General features: G+C 40.9%; 1 protein-coding gene across 2 annotated transcripts in view; it reads left to right on the top strand.

Moving 5' to 3' along the window:
• PDSS2 (decaprenyl diphosphate synthase subunit 2) overlaps positions 1-19,304 on the top strand; it is a 227,210-nt gene that overhangs the window by 58,766 nt on the left and 149,140 nt on the right. For both annotated transcript variants that reach the window (XM_081093840.1, XM_081093841.1), the window contains exon 2: positions 18,007-18,141. In XM_081093840.1, the coding sequence (XP_080949966.1) occupies positions 18,007-18,141 (135 nt within the window). The remainder of the gene's footprint in view (positions 1-18,006; positions 18,142-19,304) is intronic.

The following is a 19,304-nucleotide window of genomic DNA, read 5'->3' as shown; positions in this document are numbered from 1 at the left end:
AAATGGCATTTATATAATTAAAAATACTGCCGAAACCGGTTTGGCTCAGTGGATAGAGCGTCGGCTTGCGGACTGAAGGGTCCCAGGTTCGATTCCGGTCAAGGGCATGTACCTGGGTTGTGGGCACATCCCCAGTGGGAGATGTGCAGGAGGCAGCTGATCGATGTTCCTCTCTCATCGATGTTTCTAACTCTCTATCTCTCTCCCTTCCTCTCTGTAAGAAATCAATAAAATATATTAAAAAAAAAATAAAAATAGTAAGTACTGTCTCAAGGTGTTTTTTTAAGGTAAATATTCCTCATCCAGCTTGGGAAATATGTTAAGGCCTCTACGATGGGCCTATTAAGAAGGATCGCCAATGCCCCTGCAGAGTCAACAGGCTCATAGACAGCCCCTTCTGACTGAGTGCCTCCAGATACAGGGTCCTGCCTCAGATGTGTTGATCATACATGCAGGAATTGGCTGTTCAAACTTTTACTGCCAGACTAATGGCATTTATAGTTTGTTGGCTTAATTTAGTTTCTTAGCAAATAGTACCTAGCAAGTTACCACAGTTAAACCAGGGGAATTCAGAGCACTTGCATTTCTGAAAGCCACTATGAACATGGGGTGGAATCTGACTTTTAAACAACAATTTGGCCATTTGCTTATAACCTATTGTTTATTGTAAAGAAACTCTTTGTGCTTCTTAATTTCTCCTTTGTTCTTTAAGAAAAGGTGGCCATGGAATATATATACAAATATGGTTCCACTTTATTTTAATCCATTATATTCTCCTTGTCAGAATCATATTTGTGGTGATATGCCCTGCATGGCAAGTGCTGAGAAAACATTTGTACAAAGTGTTGCCAAGGAAGACTGTTGACTCTATGGAGTATAGTGACTTCGCTGTTCAAGATCTTCATGTGTTTATTAAAAAGAAAAAAAAAACCCACCCAGATACTAGTTAATTATATTTGTCTGTGTAAATTACCAAATTTTGTGGTTAGCATATAAATTTATTAAATAGTTCAAGTGTACTCAATACAGTGTTATAGCAGTTTTATTGATATACTGGCAAAGAAACAAACATGACCACTCTTTACCATCTGTTTATAATGCTATATAAAGAAGACCATGTTGGTTGCCATGGAAACTACATTTCCAAAACCACTGAGTGTTTGCTTAAATTCTCCAACCTTTTAAAGTCATAAGCTTTTTCCCTGAGTAAAAGAATAAAAAATACATTTAAAATTTTCCAAAAGTCATTTTTCTGTAAAATTCCTTTAATGTATCTAGTTTGATATTTTGCCTCCGGATTTTATGCATTCAATTGAGGGACTCTTAATTTGAGAATTTTGGCATTTTCAAGAACTGGGGAGAAAATGTTAACACTATCCTATTGAATGGTGCCACCTTATCTTTTTATAAGTAAAGGCTTTACTTCTTTAGAAACACTTTTTATTGCTATAGGAATAAAAAAGGAATCTGAAAAGATAACAAATATAATAATATGGTATCTGGGGAGGAAAGGCAGTTACAATATAACTAGAGGCCCAGTACACAAAATTCGTGCACAGGTAGTGTCCCTAGCAGCTGCCGGCTGCCAGCCAGGGCCTTCCTTTGTTCCGTGCCACCCTCTGGTGGTCAGCACACGTCATAGTGAGTGATTGAATTCCCAGTAGGTTGAACTCCCAAGGGGACACTTTGCATATTAGGATTTTATATATATAGACTAGAGGCCCGGTGCACAAAAATTTGTGCACTCAGTGGGGAGGGGGGATCCCTCAGCCCGGCCTGTGCCCTCTCGCAGTCTGGGACCCCTCGGGAGATAACAACCTGCTGGCTTAGACCTGCTCCCGGGTGGCAGAGGGCAGGCCCAATCCCTAGGTGCAGCCCCTGGTTGGGCCAATTGGGGAGTTGGGGTGCCACCCCCTGTCATGCACAGAGCAGGGCGGATTGGGAGCTTGCGATGTCACCCTCAGTCACGCTCAGGGTAGGGCCAATTGGGGGGTTGGGGCACCGCCCCCTGTCACACTCAAGGCAAAGTCGATGGGGAGGTTGCGGTGCCACCCCCTGTCACGCACAGAACAGGGCCAATCAGGGGGTTGAGGTGCTGCCCCCTGTCACGCACAGAGCAGGGCCAATCAGGGGATTGGGGCGCTGCCCCCTGTCACGCACAGAGCAGGGCCCATTAGGGGGGTTGGGGCTCCGTACCCTGTCACGCACAGAGCAGGGCCAATCAGGGGGTTGAGGAGCTCCCCCCGTCACTCACAGAGTAGGACTGATAGGGGAGTTGGGGCACCGCCCCCTGTCACACACAGAGCAGGGCGGATCAGGGGGTTGGGGCGTCACCCTCTATCACCCACAGAGCAGGGCCTATCAGGGGGTTGGGGCACCGCCACTCTCAAACTCAGGGCAGGGCTGATGGGGAGGTTATAGCTCTACCCCGTCACATACAGAGCAGGGCCCATGGTGGGGGGAGGGTTGGGGCGCCATACCCTGTCACACACAGAGCAGGGCTGATCAGGGGGGTTGGGGCGCCGCACCCTGTCACACACAGAGCCGCAGGGTGATCAGGTGGTTGGGGAGCTCCCCCCATTAGGCACAGAGCAAGGCTGATCAGGGGGTTGGGGTGCCTAACCCCTGTCACGAACAGAGCTGGGCGGATAGGGAGGTTGTGGCCCCGCCCCCTGTCACACACAGAGCCGCAGGGCGATCAGGGGGTTTGGGCGCTGCCCCCTGTCACACTGATCCTGGTGCCTGGAGGCCTCTCGGCTCCGCTGATTCTGGTGCTGGGAGGCATATTACCCTTTTACTATATAGGATAGAGGCCTGGTGCATGGGTGGGGGCCGGCTGGTTTGCCCTGAAGGGTGTCCTGGATCAGGGTGGGGGTCCCCACTTGGGTACCTGGCCAGCCTGGGTGAGGGGATGATGGCTGTTTGCAGCTGGTCACACACCCTTCAGGGTGGGGGTCCCCACTGGGGTGCCTGGCCAGTCTGGGTGAGGGGATGATGGCTGTTTGCAGCTGGTCACACCCCCTTCAGGGTTGGGGTCCCCACTGGGGTGCCTGGCCAGTCTGGGTGAGGGGCTAAGGGCTGTTTTCAGGCTGGCGGGTGACTGAAGCTCCTAACTGCTCCTTTTTTTCTTTTCTTTTCTTTTTTATTCTGGGCCAGCTTTAGCTCTGGCTCCAGCTCTGAGGCCTCTGCTGCTGAAAGCAGGTATATGGTTTGTTTGGGTTCTATAATCGAAACACTGTATCAACTCCAGCTCTGAGATCCCGGCTGGCTGAAAGCAGGTTTCTGGGGTTTTGTTTAGCTTCTATATTTGTAACAATGTTTCAAACTGCAAGCTCAGAGGCCGTCAAGGCAGGCGGGGAACGTTGGTTTCCTCTGTCACTGAAGCAAGCTACTCTTGTTAAAACACATACCACGGGCTATGCATTTTACATGCACTCAATAACTATGAAGTAGGTACTACAGTTATCTCCATCTTACAGGTGAGAAAACTGAGGCTTAGAGATAGGTTACTTTCTTGTCCAAAGTCAAAAGTAAGCAGGTAAGTCCGAATTCAAAATCGGGACATTTTGACTCCAGAACCGCTACCTGAATTACTCTTTCTTCGTTGAAGTTCTTTGGTTCCCAGAGACCAATAAGGTTGAGGAAGGGTATGACTCTAATATGAAAAGGTAGATAGATTTTAGGAGTAAAACAAACAAGCTAGCTTTTGTTTCTTGTTGGTACAAGGTGGAAGAGCCTTTAAACAATCACTGGAATATCAAGTTAAAATAAAAGCGCTACTATTAGTTTTTAAACTCTATGCAAATAAAAAATTAATATCTGCATTTATTTCAGTGTGCTGACATGTAGTACAATGTTTACTCATATTTCTAAAGTGAAATGTTTCCACCAGTACAAAGGTCACTTTATCACAACAAACAATAGTCCAAGATTCTAAACACTGCTCATTAATAGACTACAGACCCAGTTTCAGCCACTTTATCCTAGAATGGTAAAAGTAATAAACCCAAATAATAACTAATATTTATTGTATGCACTACTCTTAGCACTTTATGTTTTTACTCACTGAAACCTTATACAAGGTTGTAAGGTACCACTTTTTATCCTAATTTTACAGATAGGGAAACTAAGTAAAAAAAAAGTAATAAGTAAGAGACAGGGCTGTAAATTAGGGCCATGATTAGGATTCAAGAGCATATTACTCAAGAACTAAAAAGTGCTCCATAATATACAAGCACTGACAATCCTAACTGTATGCTCTCGTCCCCACTCAATCTAGTCTCAAAAAGTGATATAAATACTGTGTAAGTTACTGCCTACATAAAAAAAATATATTTTAAATTACAATTAAAATGCACAATTATTGAAGTATGTATAAAAGGTCTAATAGTCTCATTCTTTCCCAAAAAAAGCTATTATTCTCTATGTCTGTATTCTTCCAAAATGTCCTTTAGTTAACCATAATGAGATCCAGTAATTTTCTATCAAACAGCATTAACAGAGCCATCTATATATTTCTGGAAAAAATTTTCTATCATTTTTCCAAATGATAGAAAAATATTTTCATGAGATTTTAAAGAAAGGGCTAATAACCTAAGACTTTTTGGTAAAGAAACCCACGCAACACAGAAACCTGGTCAACTTTATCACTTCTGAGGCCTGCTGAGTCCCATTTCACAGTATCACAACTTTAAAAGGTTGCTAAGAAGTGTACTTTGTATTAGAGCAAACTTTCACGAGAAAATGCAGCAAAAACAGTCATCCTAAATAATGAAAGCCTAGGTAGAAGATGGCCACCACAAGATGGCTGCGTGCACAGCAGAGGCAGGGCCCGATGGATGCTCCACATGGTGAGGCCTGGGGGTCCTGCAGCTGTGAGCAGCATGGAGGAGCCGGCAGGGGAGGGCAGTTGTAGGTGATCAGGCTAGCAGGGGAGGGCAGTTGGGGCAAACAGGCCAGCAGGGGAGTGGTTAGGGGGCTATCAGGCAGGCAAGCGGTTAGGAGCTAGCAGTCCCGAATTATGAGTCGGACATCCCCCAAGGGGTCCCAGATTTGAGAGAGTGCAGGCTGGGTTGAGGGACACCCCCCCCCCCGCCCTCCCCCAATGCACCAGGCCTCTAGTGTGTTTATAAAAGATCAGAAAGTTAACCAAAACCTTGCTACTACTGATATGTTGGGCTGATAGCTCTATCAAGTTAGTATTGGTATTAAAGAGTTTATCTCAAAAAGACTTATTTACTTTGTATAAATGAGCCATGATTGATCATCTTCTATTTTTCAGTATCACCAAAAAGATTCGCACAAACTTAACTATACTAAATATTCCATACAAGTCAACAGTAAGAAAAATAAAGAAACAGAAAAAAACTCAGTTTGGTATTTATAGTTGAATACATGGAAATAAGGATTTACTCCCATTTTTAATATATAAAATTCAGTAGAAAATTCCAAAATTCTATTAAAAAGTCTTTTATGAATATGTAATTTTAGTGCAGCTTACATTAAATACCCCATTTGTTTCATTATGCTACAAAAGTTTTCAAAATTCTGGGTAAAGAGGGATATCATAATACCTGGGTTCCACTTAAGTTATCAGATCAACTAGAGGCCCGGTGCACAAATTCGTGCACTAGTGGGATACCTCAGCCTGGCCTGCGGGATCAGGCTGAAACCAACTTTCCGACATCCCCCTAGGGGTCCTGAATTGTGAGAAGGCACAGTCCAGGCTGAGGGACCCCACTGGTGCACGACTGGGGCCAGGGAAGGATGCGAGAGGTTGGCCAGCCCATTCCCTTGCCCCTAAAATGTCAGTCAAAAGGATAGGCAGATAGATGTCCAACAGTTCCACTGCTTTATTTGGAGAGAGGGGAGAATCTATGACTTATATCATTACTTTTTTCTTATTTCTAGTGAAATGAAGGCTACCATTTGCAGCCCAGGCCCCATAATGTTTTGGGAAGGAAAATTGTTGGGGGGTAGGGGAGAATAACATCCTAATGAAGCAAAGCCTAATGATGACCACAACATTTTTTTAAAAATATTTTTTTATTGATTTCAGTGAGGAATGGAGAGGGAGAGAGAGATAGAAACATCAGTCATGAGAGAGAATGATCAATTGGCTGCCTCCTGTACATCCTCTACTGGGGATCAAGCCCGCAACTCAGGCATGTGCCCTGGTTCATATAGGGCAATGCTCAATCACTGAGCCATGCCAGCCAAGGAACCACAACATTTTTGACATTTCCCAGCACTTTATAGCTATAGTGCCTTCCTTGACTCTCTTTAACCTTTTAAAAATGAATTATTTTAACATGAATTAGGACAAAATACAGCTATTAGCATGGGAACAGTCTCCAAACATAAATGTTCTGTCTTATTTTAATACTAGAGGCCCAGTGCACGAAATTTGTACAAAATGGGGGTGGGGGGGAGTGTCCCTCAGCCCCGCCTGCAACCTTTCCAATCTGGGACATCCCTTCCACAATCCGGGACTGCTGGCTCCTAACCGCTCGCCTGCCTGCCTGCCACATTGCCCCTAACTGCTTCTGCCTGCAAGCCTGATCGCCCCCTAACTGCCCCCCTGCTGGCCTGATCTCCCCCAACTGCCCTCCCCTGCAGGCCTGGTTACCCCCAACTGCCCTCGCCTATAGGACTGGTCACTCTCAGCTGCCCTCCCCTGCAGGGCTGGTCGCCCTCAACTGCCCTCCCCTGCTGGCCTGATCGCCCCCAACTGCCCTCTCCTGCAGGCCTGGTTACCCCCAACTGCCCTCGCCTGCTGGCCTGATCTCGCTCCCAGCTGCCCTCCCCTGCGGCCTGGTCGCCCCCAGCTGCCCTCCCCTGCCGGCCTGGTCGCCCCCAGCTGCCCTCCCCTGCCGGCCTGTTCGCCCCCAACTGCCCTCCCCTGCCGGCCATCTTGTGGTGGCCATCTTGTGACGATGTGAGGGTGGCCATCTCGTGGTGGCCGTCTTGTGATGATGCTGTGTGTGATGCCACCTAGGCTTTTATTATATAGGATATGATGTTCCTAGAAATAAAAATAGAAAATGTATATAAATTATTTCTTTTAACTAAGTAGCCCTTTAATCAGCTGTTTTCATGGAGAAATTCACATTCTGTCCAATTTCAAGGAAAGGACCCAAGGTTTTCAGTAAAGAATGATGAAAAATGTGATCTCCTCCTTCCATAAAAGTTACAATTTTGTGGACTAGAGGATCAACTATCACAGACCACCATAAGGGCACAGGGACATATGCCACAAGCTGGGCCTTAGAAGCTCTCATTTCACTGTAAGACTCCTTGGCTGTTGTGTAGACCGTGGCTACTCCTGCAGTCTGAAGGTTTTTGTTGTTGTTTTTTAGTTGTGGTTTTTAACCTGGACAGCACTTTCACTGCAGTGCAGACTTTTCTCAGCTTCTGTGTGAATGGGCTATTCAAGCTTCCCATGGCCCTGTGTTTAATGGACCGCAAATCCTCTGGCTCTGTGCTGCCTGTGAGGCTTGTTGAACTTGACCATTAGGAGAAGGCTGCACCCAACTGCTTGTCCAGCTCTCAATATACCAGACCTATAATCAAGAGAAGTTTCAAGGTGCTTAAGAGAAATGAACTTTAAAACCTTTCACACTTCTTATCTGAAAGGTACTTTGTAAGCCTTAATTCTAAGCCATCATTCATTTTTACTCTGTGTTTTAATGCTGCTGTGATCATTCTCTCTCCAGGTTGGGTGAATATGGGCTTCGGAGGCAGACATCCGAATTAAACCCCAGGTCTCTCATTTATTGGCTATATAATTTTGGGCAGGTTACCTGGTTAATTCATTCAACAAATATTTATTTAATACCTATGTGTGCCAGACACTATTCTAAGCACTGGAGATAACAACTGTTGACATGTAAATACAATATAACATGCTTACATTCTAGTCCAGGAAGAGAAATATAATAACCAAAATAAATGAATGGAAATATGTACTACCACTCAGAATGATTGTCAGGTTAGATGAGCTGGCACCGTGAAAGCTTGGGGGTATACTAGGGTGGATGAGACAGTTTGCCTCCAGGTGGCTTGCTGGCAATTGGTAAATGAGGGATTTTTTTCCCAGACCCTTTTGACCTGTTAGAGTGGAGAAGTGTTATTGTTTTCTGAGGATTAAATTGACTAGAATAACCTGTATGTAATTTATTGCAAGTGTCTCTCTCTTCATTCAGTTGATGCCATTCTATTAATACCAGATAAACAAAACTTCAAAAAAATCAAATGTTTTTCTGTGGCACACAATACTTCAGAGATGCCACTGTTATAGAAATATTTTCCCTTTACTACCTTTGTTGGTGGCTACTTTAAATAACTATAAGGTCTTAATGTTGTATGGGAGGCAATATTTGTGATTATGAAAGCTAGTAGGTTTGAACTTAGGCAGCCAATCATAGGATCCTTTCTCTGGTGGAAATTTATTCTGTGGAAGATGAACATAAGTAGTTTGTGTCCTGCCACCTGTCACTTCTAATTCTCCTCTGCTTTGGTCTCCTGTACCTTGATTTCAGTGTTGATTTTGGAAAAATAAATGAGATTTCCCTAAAAGTTTTACACTTGATTTCATCATGTTGCAATAATATAGCTTCAGGGTTTGATTGTTTTTCCATTCATTTTTCAAAAACTCATTTCTCTTTAAATCATGATGTTTTTAACTTTGCTTCTCCCCAGCCCCACCCCAATTTGACCTTGAAGTACTATTGTTTCTCTATAAAGTGTTTCCAATTTGCTTGTTTTTACTGGTTTCCCTCATCTGCTATTGTATCTTTTATATTTGGCTTTAGCCTCTTGATAATATGTTATGTAAAAGCCAGATTTTCTTCTCCAACTTTTTCTAATGCAAATATTCTAATTTTTGCATAATCGAACCACCTTTATTAGATAACAGGGCTGATGCGTGAAGAACTAAATAAATATTTATTACTTATTGAGACATTCTTTTTGATAAAAACATGCTTTATGCTAGATGAATAAAACCATAGAAAATTATAGCAGGTTAATCTGAGAGTAGTTCTCTAGTGTCTGAGTGGCTGTCTATTGAAATCAGAACTGCCAGTTGAGAAAAGCACCGAGCATTAAGGGAGCACTTGTTCACATTTGGACGATTTATTCCTGCGCAGACAGACTGTGGTAGTGGGAGGTGTAGTTTACAGTCCTTTAGCTCTTAGCCAGTGTCCCTTCTTGAGTGGTGGTGTGAGCCTCATGTGTCTGTGCAGTATAATGATGCCTGTATTCCAGCACTCCATTTTTCTGCTCCTTTGCTTCAACACTAAATTAATTTTTTAAATGTGAACAAAAGGGGTCTGTATGTAAAAATTATTATATGAGATTATTTTAACAGAGTTTTCAGTGTGACCAAAACATTATTTTTTAAATGGCCCTATTTTACTACATTAATATTTTAAAATAAATCTTCAGATACCATTTGAGCAGGGAAATCTTTGTGGATTTTTTTGTTTTTGTTTTTCTGATGGTATGTTTATTTATTTATTTTTTTTTTAATATTTTTTTATTGATTTTTTACAGAGAGGAAGGGAGAGAGATAGAGAGTTAGAAACATCGATGAGAGAGAATCATCGATCAGCTGCCTCCTGCACATCCCCCACTGGGGATATGCCTGCAACCCAGGTACATGCCCTTGACCGGAATCGAACCTGGGACCTCTCAGTCCGCAGGCCGACGCTCTATCCACTGAGCCAAATCGGTTTCGGCTGATGGTATGTTTAATTCTAAGGTGGCCAGCCTACATCTTGTCGCAAATTTGCTCAATTATGGCATTTTTTAATATTTTTAACATTTCAATCATATTTCATTAAACTACTGTTTGGTAGCCGTTTCTGAAAAGCTCCTGCTTGATTTCCCCCTGCCCAACAATCCCTCTGCCCTACTCCCATTCTACTTTCTCTTCTGTTACTTACTTTTTTTCCAACGCCTGCTTGTCTTCGGCCACATGCCCATCAAACCTAATTGCAGCTTTGGGAGGGCTCTGGTGAGGCAGCTCCTTGGCCCAGCTGTCCCTCAGGGATTTAATTCGGGTGGGCTGTACATGTGGCCCTCAAGCCATGTCAGTGCTGTCACAGCTCCCTGAGTCTAAAGGCTGGTCACCTCAGGCCCTAACGTTGTTTCAAGTCTAGGGCAGTTTAGTCTCAGGATAGATATGGCAGGAATAATACAATTTGGGTCATTTTGTCAATGGAAATTAACCTCCAGTTCTTCTGCTAATTTTATATAAAAACCTGTGACATGCTGACTATTTTTAGTCTCACTAAAATTACAGTGCTTTAAAAAACAACTTCCCTGAATATTATTTTTTTTTCTATTACAACTGAGTAATATCACTGTTTTTGATATGATTTTAACTTTCTATCAAACTAGAGGTTTATAAACTTTGACCTTGTGTCTAAATCTTAGAGAATTAAAGGTAAAATATGAGAACTCAAGAAGCACTCAATATAGTACTCTGGGGTTAAATTTTCTCTTTAAATGAGAAACTCAAGTATAATGTAGTAAGTCATTTGCCTTCTTAAAATTCTGTTATTTTTAAACTATGGTATTTTTTTTCTCCAGACTTACAAAGAAATCTGTGTTTCTATACAATTTAGAAAATAAATCACTCTTAATCTAAAAACCCATTGATTAACACTTGTTACCATGTGGGAGTATTTTCTTCATATCTTGTTTCTTTTCATTTTTTAAACAAAATATTTTAAAACATGGAAAAATACAAGGACATCTTGTATGTTGAACACCTATATAATGATACCAGATTTAAAATGTTAATGTTTTGCCATATTTTTTCTAGTTTTTGTCCTTGGCCTTGTTTATATTCATATATGTATGCATATATTGAAACATAATTGAGATCATATTATATATACAGTTTATATTCTTTAGTCTTGTTTCAGTTAACATTTTAAATATTTCTTTATGTCATTAAAGAACTTGGATGCTTTGTTGCAACACTAAATTTGTCCTAGTGTATGGACAGAGTTTCTGTTTTTAAGTAGTGATGATTCTATTTCTACATAATTAATTTGACTTAATTTATCACATGACTTTAAAATACCATTTTTCAAAAAACTGCAAGTTGCAACCAATTAGTGGATCACAAAATCAATTTAGCAGCTTGCAGTCAGTGTTTTAAAATCGGTCAGAATATTTCTATTGTTCTTTGGCAAAAACTTCACACCGTAATCAATTCTTTGGTTCCAGTTATCTGAATTTAAATTTTAAAAATTTTTAACTGGAGATTATAGTCACAAGTATTATTAGAATTTTAGCAATCAGCCCACTTCATGTATGTTAGACTTGACATCCATTTTTTATGCTTACATTTTATGCATTGATTTATTGGAATTGGATATGTAAAAGAGGGGTAATAAAATAGTAAAACAAAACTCCATACCTCTTACAAGAGTTACAATGAGGGGAGTTCCTCCCCTCATGGGAGTCTGGCCAGTGCTGATTCTTTCCCATTCACTTATACTTTGAGGTGCTTTGAGCTAACTCAAAGGTGATGGTCCCTTGAAGGCGGTAAATTGTTTCCTTAATATTTGATTCAAATTTACCAAAAGATGGTGGCTTGGATCACCAGCACAAATTAGAACTCTTGAGCACTCAAAAGTGTTCTCTCATGCCCCATTTCTGCCATCCTTCCTCACCTCCAGCTAGAACTACCCCTATTATCTGTTCAGAATGAGGGCGGCCCTCTCTCACAGGCACTGAATTCAGTCGGTTCTCCTAAACAAAGAAACGAAACACATAAACACTCCAGTTTTATATAGAGTTCTCTCTGTTTAAAGCTTAAGAAATAGGTCCTTTAATCTAGCATAATTCTTACATACAGTAACCTTTTGATATAGCATTAAAATAAATCTCAGTGTGCTTTTTAGAATGTATTGGGGCTTTTCTCCTGTCTGACTGTCCCTTTTAAAGAATCCGCTATGGCATATGGATAACAGGAGAGATGAGGAAAGTGGAAATAGTGCATAGCAGGTCTGTTTGTGTGAGATATACAACATGGAGAGTCTGCGGCTCTACCTCTATTTATTCTCTTATTTGCATTTTTTTGGAGACCTATTCTGGGTCAGTTACTCTGCTGGGTGCAGGACACCCAGAGATGACGAAGCCTGAGGGCCCTCAAGATCCTCACAGACTTGGGAGGGAGTACCTGTGAACAAATAATTAAATAGCACAGCTGAACATATAGTGAGTCTGGGCTTTGGAGTCCAGATTTTGTCTAGATCTTGACATTTCCATTACTAGTTGACTAGTGTGACTAGTAATTACGTAACTCTTCTAAACCTTCTCGCTAATTTTCCCATTTGTAAAGAGATTTACCAGTTACCTTGTATGGTTTCTGAACATATGCATGTAAAACAGCACATGCCTGCCTGGCCTTATAGTATGTTGTAGTTGTTGTCTATATCATTGTTGTTATCATTTTTATTATTCATTGTTTTAAGTGCCAAATTAGATGTTTATAATGCGGACCATAAAAGCCCATGGAAGGCCCTAGCTGATTTGATTCAGTGGATAGAGCATCGTCCCGCGGACTGAAGGGTCCCAGGTTCGATTCTGGTCAAGAGCATGTACCTTGATTGCAGGCTCAATCACCAAGTGTGGGAGGCAACCAGTTGATGTGTCTTTCTCACATCAGTGTTTCTCATTTCTCCTCCTCCTCTCTTCCACTCTCTCTAAAAATATCCTTGGGTGAGGATGAGCACAAACAAAAAAAACTTATGGAAGGGGCAACTAACTACTGATGCTAGTTTCTGTTCACTGCACTGTTACAGTTCTCTGCCTTCATTGTGCGTGTATGTTCACACTTCTTTCTGGGTGTCTGTGGAAACCCTGTTTATTTGCTTGTGGGCATACTGTGTTCCTTAATCTTGATTACTCATCCTTCCTAAGTACAGGGATTCTCTTCCCTTCTTTTCTCTTTTTTTCTCTCTCCTCAAAAACTCATCTATCAATTCCTGCTGCTTCAGCCATCACCTCTGTGAAGATGCTTCCCAAATCTATACCCACAGCATTTCCAGCTGCCTGCTGGGCATCTCCATCTGGAAGTCCTTCTTGCGTTCAAATGTAGCATGTCTAAAACTGAACTCATTAATTCCTCATTACCTTTCTTTTTTCCTAATCTCTGCTTATGCTAGCATCTTCACCTCCAGGATACATGTTTGAATCTTAAATTCAGCCCTTGCCTTTCCTTTGCTTCTTGATCCCTTCCCAGTGTCTCCCACATGCAGTCAGTTGACCAGACTGTCCAATTCCATTCTGTTGCCATTATTCAGCTTTTCTTTTCCCTCCCTGCTGCCACCACCCTAATTGAGGCCCTCATTATCTCTCACCAGGACTGTTGGAAGAAGCTACTCCTAACTAATCTTCTCTCCTTTTCACTGCACTCAACACACCACTGTCAGAGTAACTGTTTTAGTCGTTAACTCTAATCACGCTACTCCTTTGCTGACAAACCATCCATGCCTTCAGATTGCCCGCAGAATGAAGTCCCAACTCTAAACTTGCCTTTTAAGGTCCTTCACTCTTTTTTTTTTTATATATATATATTTTATTGATTTTTTACTGAGAGGAAGGGAGAGAGAGATAGAGAGTTAGAAACATCGGTGGGAGAGAAACATCGATCAGCCGCCTCCTGCACATCTCCCACTGGGGATGTGCCCGCAGCCCAGGCACACGCCCTCGTCCGGAATTGAACCCGGGACCCCTCAGTCCGCAGGCCGACGCTCTATCCACTGAGCCAAACCGGCCCCGGCTCCTTCACTCTTTATGCTGCCTTTTTCTGGGCTTGTTCACCTACACACATTGCCCAGATGGGTATCCCCACAGCTCCTGAACCTGCTTCCCATTCTTCCACCTTCTTATCACTGCGTAACCAGTTTATTTCTCCAAAGATACCTTTCTTTCCATTCTAATAACCCCATCTTACTCCTACGTACTTCCATTCTCTGCTCAGGGAAATTTGGCCGTCTTTTAAGGCTCGGTCTGAATTCTACATCTACCGAGAGAGGCACCTCTAGCAAGAACACCAACTTTACCAATCTAGCTAGCATCCATTTTTTTGTTTTTTTCAGCCATGCATGATTTTATCATCTTCTGGATTTGCTCTGGCTTATCACTGTCCCTCCTTAAAGGGTCACTGAGAATAAATCATAGTGTTCCAGGTGAAGTGTGACCTGGACTACATGAAACATAGTACCTCTGTAGATTTAGATCCTTGTGGTAGGGGTTGGGAGGCAGGGTATCCTCAGGAGCAAATTTTCTTTCTTTTTTTTTTTTATATATTTTATTGATTTTTTTACAGAGAGGAAGGGAGAGAGAGAGAGAGTTAGAAACATCTATGAGAGAGAAACATCGATCAGCTGCCTCCTGCACATCTCCCACTGGGGATGTGCCCGCAACCCAGGCACATGCCCCTGACCGGAATTGAACCCGGGACCCCTCAGTCCGCAAGCCGACGCTCCGTCCACTGAGCCAAACCAGTTTCGGCAAATTTTCTTAATCTTTTGGTTCTCTTTGTGTGTTTTTTAAGGGTGTTAATGAAGTGAAATCAAAGAAGAGGTGTTTTGGAAACAATTACTAATTTACTCAAGCTGTTAATCTATTCTTCAGCTTGTTACCTACTGTCTTACATGAAAATCAGTGGTTAGAAGGTGTGCTTTTTCTGACTGCTCTCTTGATTTCTGTTAACCAGTTCACCAGTTTCTTTTCCTGGCCTTTTCAGTAATGCATCTCAAAGTGGCAGGTGTTCTAATGATATATAATGTTTGGAATGAGGATAGGAAGAATTGCTTAGCTTTTATTGTTCTGGGAGGTAGAAAATGAAACAGTATTTATAGGAGTTATATATGCTAGTACAGTGGGGAGGACTTTGAGATAGAAGGAGAAACAGAGTAGAAGAAAGAGAAAATAGAAGTTGAGAAAAAAATAGATGGCAAAACAGTAATAAGGAAAGAGAATGTAATTTTGTGATCACTGGATCATCTGCCATGTTCTTCCATAGTGTTATATACATTACTCATGCTGTCTCTTCCATACATGACTATGGAAAGTAGACATCATTAACCTCATTTTATAGAAAAGGTCACTATCTCAGTCGCATAGCTACTGAATAGCAGGATTTTTTAAACCTGGTTCTAAAGCAGCACTGTTCTCATTTGACTTAGCTACAAGTTTTGTCCCTGAGATGAAGCAGATGGTGAGTCACTATAGAGCCAAGAGCCAGTTGGCATGGGTTCAAATCCTGGCTCCATCTAGGCTCTACCGCCTATAGGCTCAGGTACCCAGGCATGTTGCTTGATCTCTGTCTCCCTCATTTTCCTCATCTGTAAAATCATGATAAACAGGGTACCTTCCCTTAGGGTTGTTGTAAATTAGTTTTAGTTAATATATAGTAAAATGCTTAGAACAGTTCTGGCATATATAGAGTTTTTACTGTGTCATCATATCCTTCATCCCTAACCAGGTTTAATCCCCCAAACACACACACACACACACACACACACACACACGCACGCACACGCACACACACACACAGCCTCACCTTCCTCTTTTCCCTTCTCTTTAATATTACACAGAAATGGAAGAATAAAGATTAACCTTAGGTAATAAGTAAGGATAAGTAATATGTTAAAATTTGTAGTTTAAAGCAAAAACTTTTGAAATGGCTCCCATTCACTTTTCTTTTCCTAAAATAGGATGTTTCCTAGCCTCCCTGTGGTTCAGGTCTATAGGATTTAAGCAAATTGTTACAGGATAATGAAGAGCTTTGGACATTTCTGATGATTATTTCTATTGTGTTATAGCTTAATCACTTAATTAACTTTCTTTCCTAGAAAGAAATTAGAACTTATTTTCTTTATTTTTATTTTTTAAATATGTTTTTATTCATTTTAGAGAGAGGAAGGGAGAGGGAGAGAGAGATAGCAACATCAATGATGAGAGAGAATCATTGATCGGCTGCCTCCTACACACCCCCTACTGGGGATCAAGCCCACAATCCTGGCATGTGCCCTGACCGGGAATGAAACGGAATTGAACTGTGACTTCCTGTTTCATGGGTAGATGCTCCACCACTGAGCCACACTGGGCAGACTAGAACTTATTTTTTAAAATGATTAATCCTTCTAACTTGCTGAAGATCCATTACTAAATTGAGGAGAAGGTATAAGTAGAAAAACAGCTACAGCTTTTACTTTGCAAAGAGCCTGAAGATCTCTGTTATTTTGAAAGTAATGAAAGGGCAAGAAGGGGTCCTTTTTAAAATTCCTGTGTAGAGGCATGAGGGGCAAAGTTGTTTTGTTTTTTTTAAGTAATGACTAACTCATTAATTTTGGCTTAGTTAATTAATTTCAATTGATTCTTTGTTCAAAATTTACCATGGAAGTCTTAATAATTCAATGAAGTATTATAATAATAATGTTTAATGTTTTTACCACAATCAATAATTATATTTGTGTATTATTTATGTGTATTATAATCTACTTGATTATTGTCATGAGCATTATTCTAAATATTAATTTATTATAATATATTACCCATAGTTTTCTTTTTTTTCTCTTTTTAATGATGCCATTTAGTTCTTGTATGATAACCATTTGCAATATTTAAAAACAAATGACAAAGTGCATTCAGGAAAGTATTCCTAGCCTTAGTTATAGTAGAAACTATAAAAGTTCAATTCTCATAGCAAAAAATATATGACATTCTACATCAAAGCTTTATTGTTGTCTAGAGTGATAATACTTTCTATAAATAACTAGAGAACCGGTACATGAAATTCATGCACGGTCGTGGGGGGGGTGGGGCGTCCCTCAGCCCGGCCTGCACCCTCTCTTAATCCAGGACCCCTCAGGGGATGTCCGACTGTCAGTTAGGGGCGATCAGGCCGGCAGGGGAGGGCAGTCGTACATTCCTCTCGCAATCCAGGACCACTGGCTCCTAACCACTTGCCTGCATGATTGCCCCTAACCACCTCTGCCTGCCTGCCTACCTGATCGCCCCTAACCACCTCTGCCTGCTGGCCTAATGCCCCTAACCACCTCTGCCTGCCGACCTGATTGCCCTTAACCGCCTCTGCCTGCCAACCTGATCTCCCCCTAACTGCCCTCCCCTGCCAGCCTAATTGCCCCAACCGCCTCTGCCTCAGCCCCTGCCACTGTGGCTTTGTCCAGAAGGACGTCCGGAAGATGTCCAGAAGATGTCCAGTCTAATTAGCATATTACCCTTTTATTAGTATAGATAGGAAATGGCAAGATACTTGTTCATGGCATTCTTTTTCATTTTACTTCTGAAATAAATGTTTGTGTCAACCACCATCACCAAATAAGATCTCTTTATCTAAGTCATAAAGTTTGTAATCATTTCAGTTGGTGTCGACTACCGCAAACAGTTTAAAACTGTGGGTTCCTCTTGTTATCAGAGCAAATGGTTAATATTGTGAGGTTGGGTATAGACAGTGGGAAAACCCAGAAAGAGGAGAAAGCCAGATCATCAAGCCTCACTGTGTCAGATTGTCACTTTTAAAACCAGCCATTGGTTTCTCCAGTTGTTTGCTGAACTCATGGTTTCCTCCTATTCACTCTTTCTTCCCCCAATACTTTTTCTTTTTTTAAATATATTTTTATTGATTTCAGAGAGGAAGGGAGAGGGAGAAAAGAGATAGAAACATCAGTGACAAGAGTGAATCATTGATTGGCTGACCTCTGTATGCCCCCTACTGGAGACCAAGCCCACAACCCAGGCATGTGCTCTGACCAGGAATTGAACCATGACTTCCTGGTTCATAGGTCCACGCTCAACCACTGAGCAATGCCAGCTGGGCCCAATCCTATTTATTTTCAACACGTTCCTTTGTCTAATTTTGGAATTATGAGCATATTTGTAGCAATTTGCTAACATGATCTGACTGATCTTATGAAAGTATATTAATCTTATTCTTTTATTTATGTGTTGCAGGGGGCTTGTACAAGATAGCCGGAATAACCTCCAATTGAGGGGCTTGGTGGTGCTACTTATTTCTAAAGCAGCTGGGCCCAGCAGTGTGAATGCTTCATGTCAGAACTATGACATGGTCAGTGGGATCTATTCATGGTAAGAAATTAGTCTTTTGACATTGCTCTCTAAATTATGTTTTCTTTTACTGAACAGTGGTAGTAGAAATGGCTATTTAGTTCTTTGTCATTATGATTCAAAGATAAATTAAAATATTTGTATGGTTTAAAATATGTATTTTTATTGTTAATAGATCTGATAGTCTCGGCTGCTCCATGCATAACTGTGGTAAATTTACCCATACATATGTGTTAAATACTTGCATTACTACCCTGAGCATTTAAAATTTTCTGTTCATGACTACCCATCCTCCCCATCATGGTATCATTATGTCTCTGTGGAGACCTCTTTGTCCCTTAGTCTAGGATTTTTTATTTTTTCAACCTACTCAAACAGATACGTAGTTGTAAAATATTGATGCAAGTACCATTTTAGCAGAAGTAGTCTACTTCAGTACTATATCATTTATTTTATTTTGCTTATTTTTATGGTGAATCGATATTTACTAAAGTTACTGAAATTATAGATTTTTATATCTCACACATTTAGATTAAAAATTAATTACTAGCATGTATTAATCACATTGGTTGCATATAAAACAAACTTTAAATTTTTTGTTTTAAAAAAATACTGCATTTTTTTAGTGAGATATCAGCAATAACTTTATTTAATTTTAATAGAGTGCTTGGCACTGTGTTAAAAGCCTCTCTCTATAGAAGTAACAATCTGCAGGTGAACTTTGGCACATGAAATTAAAACTACCCTAAAAACATGGGGAACAAGAAAATTTTTCTCCCAAAAAGCATTTCTAGAAACTTTGACTTATGGCTGATATATCTTATTGACTTAATTTAAAAATCAATCCACATCTTAGATTTTTTTTATTTCTAGTGGTCTTATCCATAAATGTTTTATTCTTCTATAATATTTAGAAATGACTGTTGCTTGCCAGCTATGAAGTACAGTGATCCTTCATCATTAAGAAGCAAGCAAAATTTATTACTGTTGTAGCTACAAATGACCCCTCTTCAGCCAGGATAATTTTTGCAGATCTTTTACTATTTATGCATATAAGTATCTTCACTTAAAGGGATGCCTTGGGATCATTTTTAGTTTCTACTCACTCTGATATAATTTATATTTTTTAGTGCTTTGTAGGTTACTAATCATTTTTATGACAGTTATCCTTTTTTTTATTTTAA

The sequence above is a fragment of the Myotis nattereri genome, assembly GCF_964212035.1.
Source record: "Myotis nattereri genome assembly, chromosome: 6".
In the NCBI taxonomy this organism is placed as follows: domain Eukaryota; kingdom Metazoa; phylum Chordata; class Mammalia; order Chiroptera; family Vespertilionidae; genus Myotis; species Myotis nattereri.
This window is presented reverse-complemented; position numbering and strand designations above follow the sequence as displayed.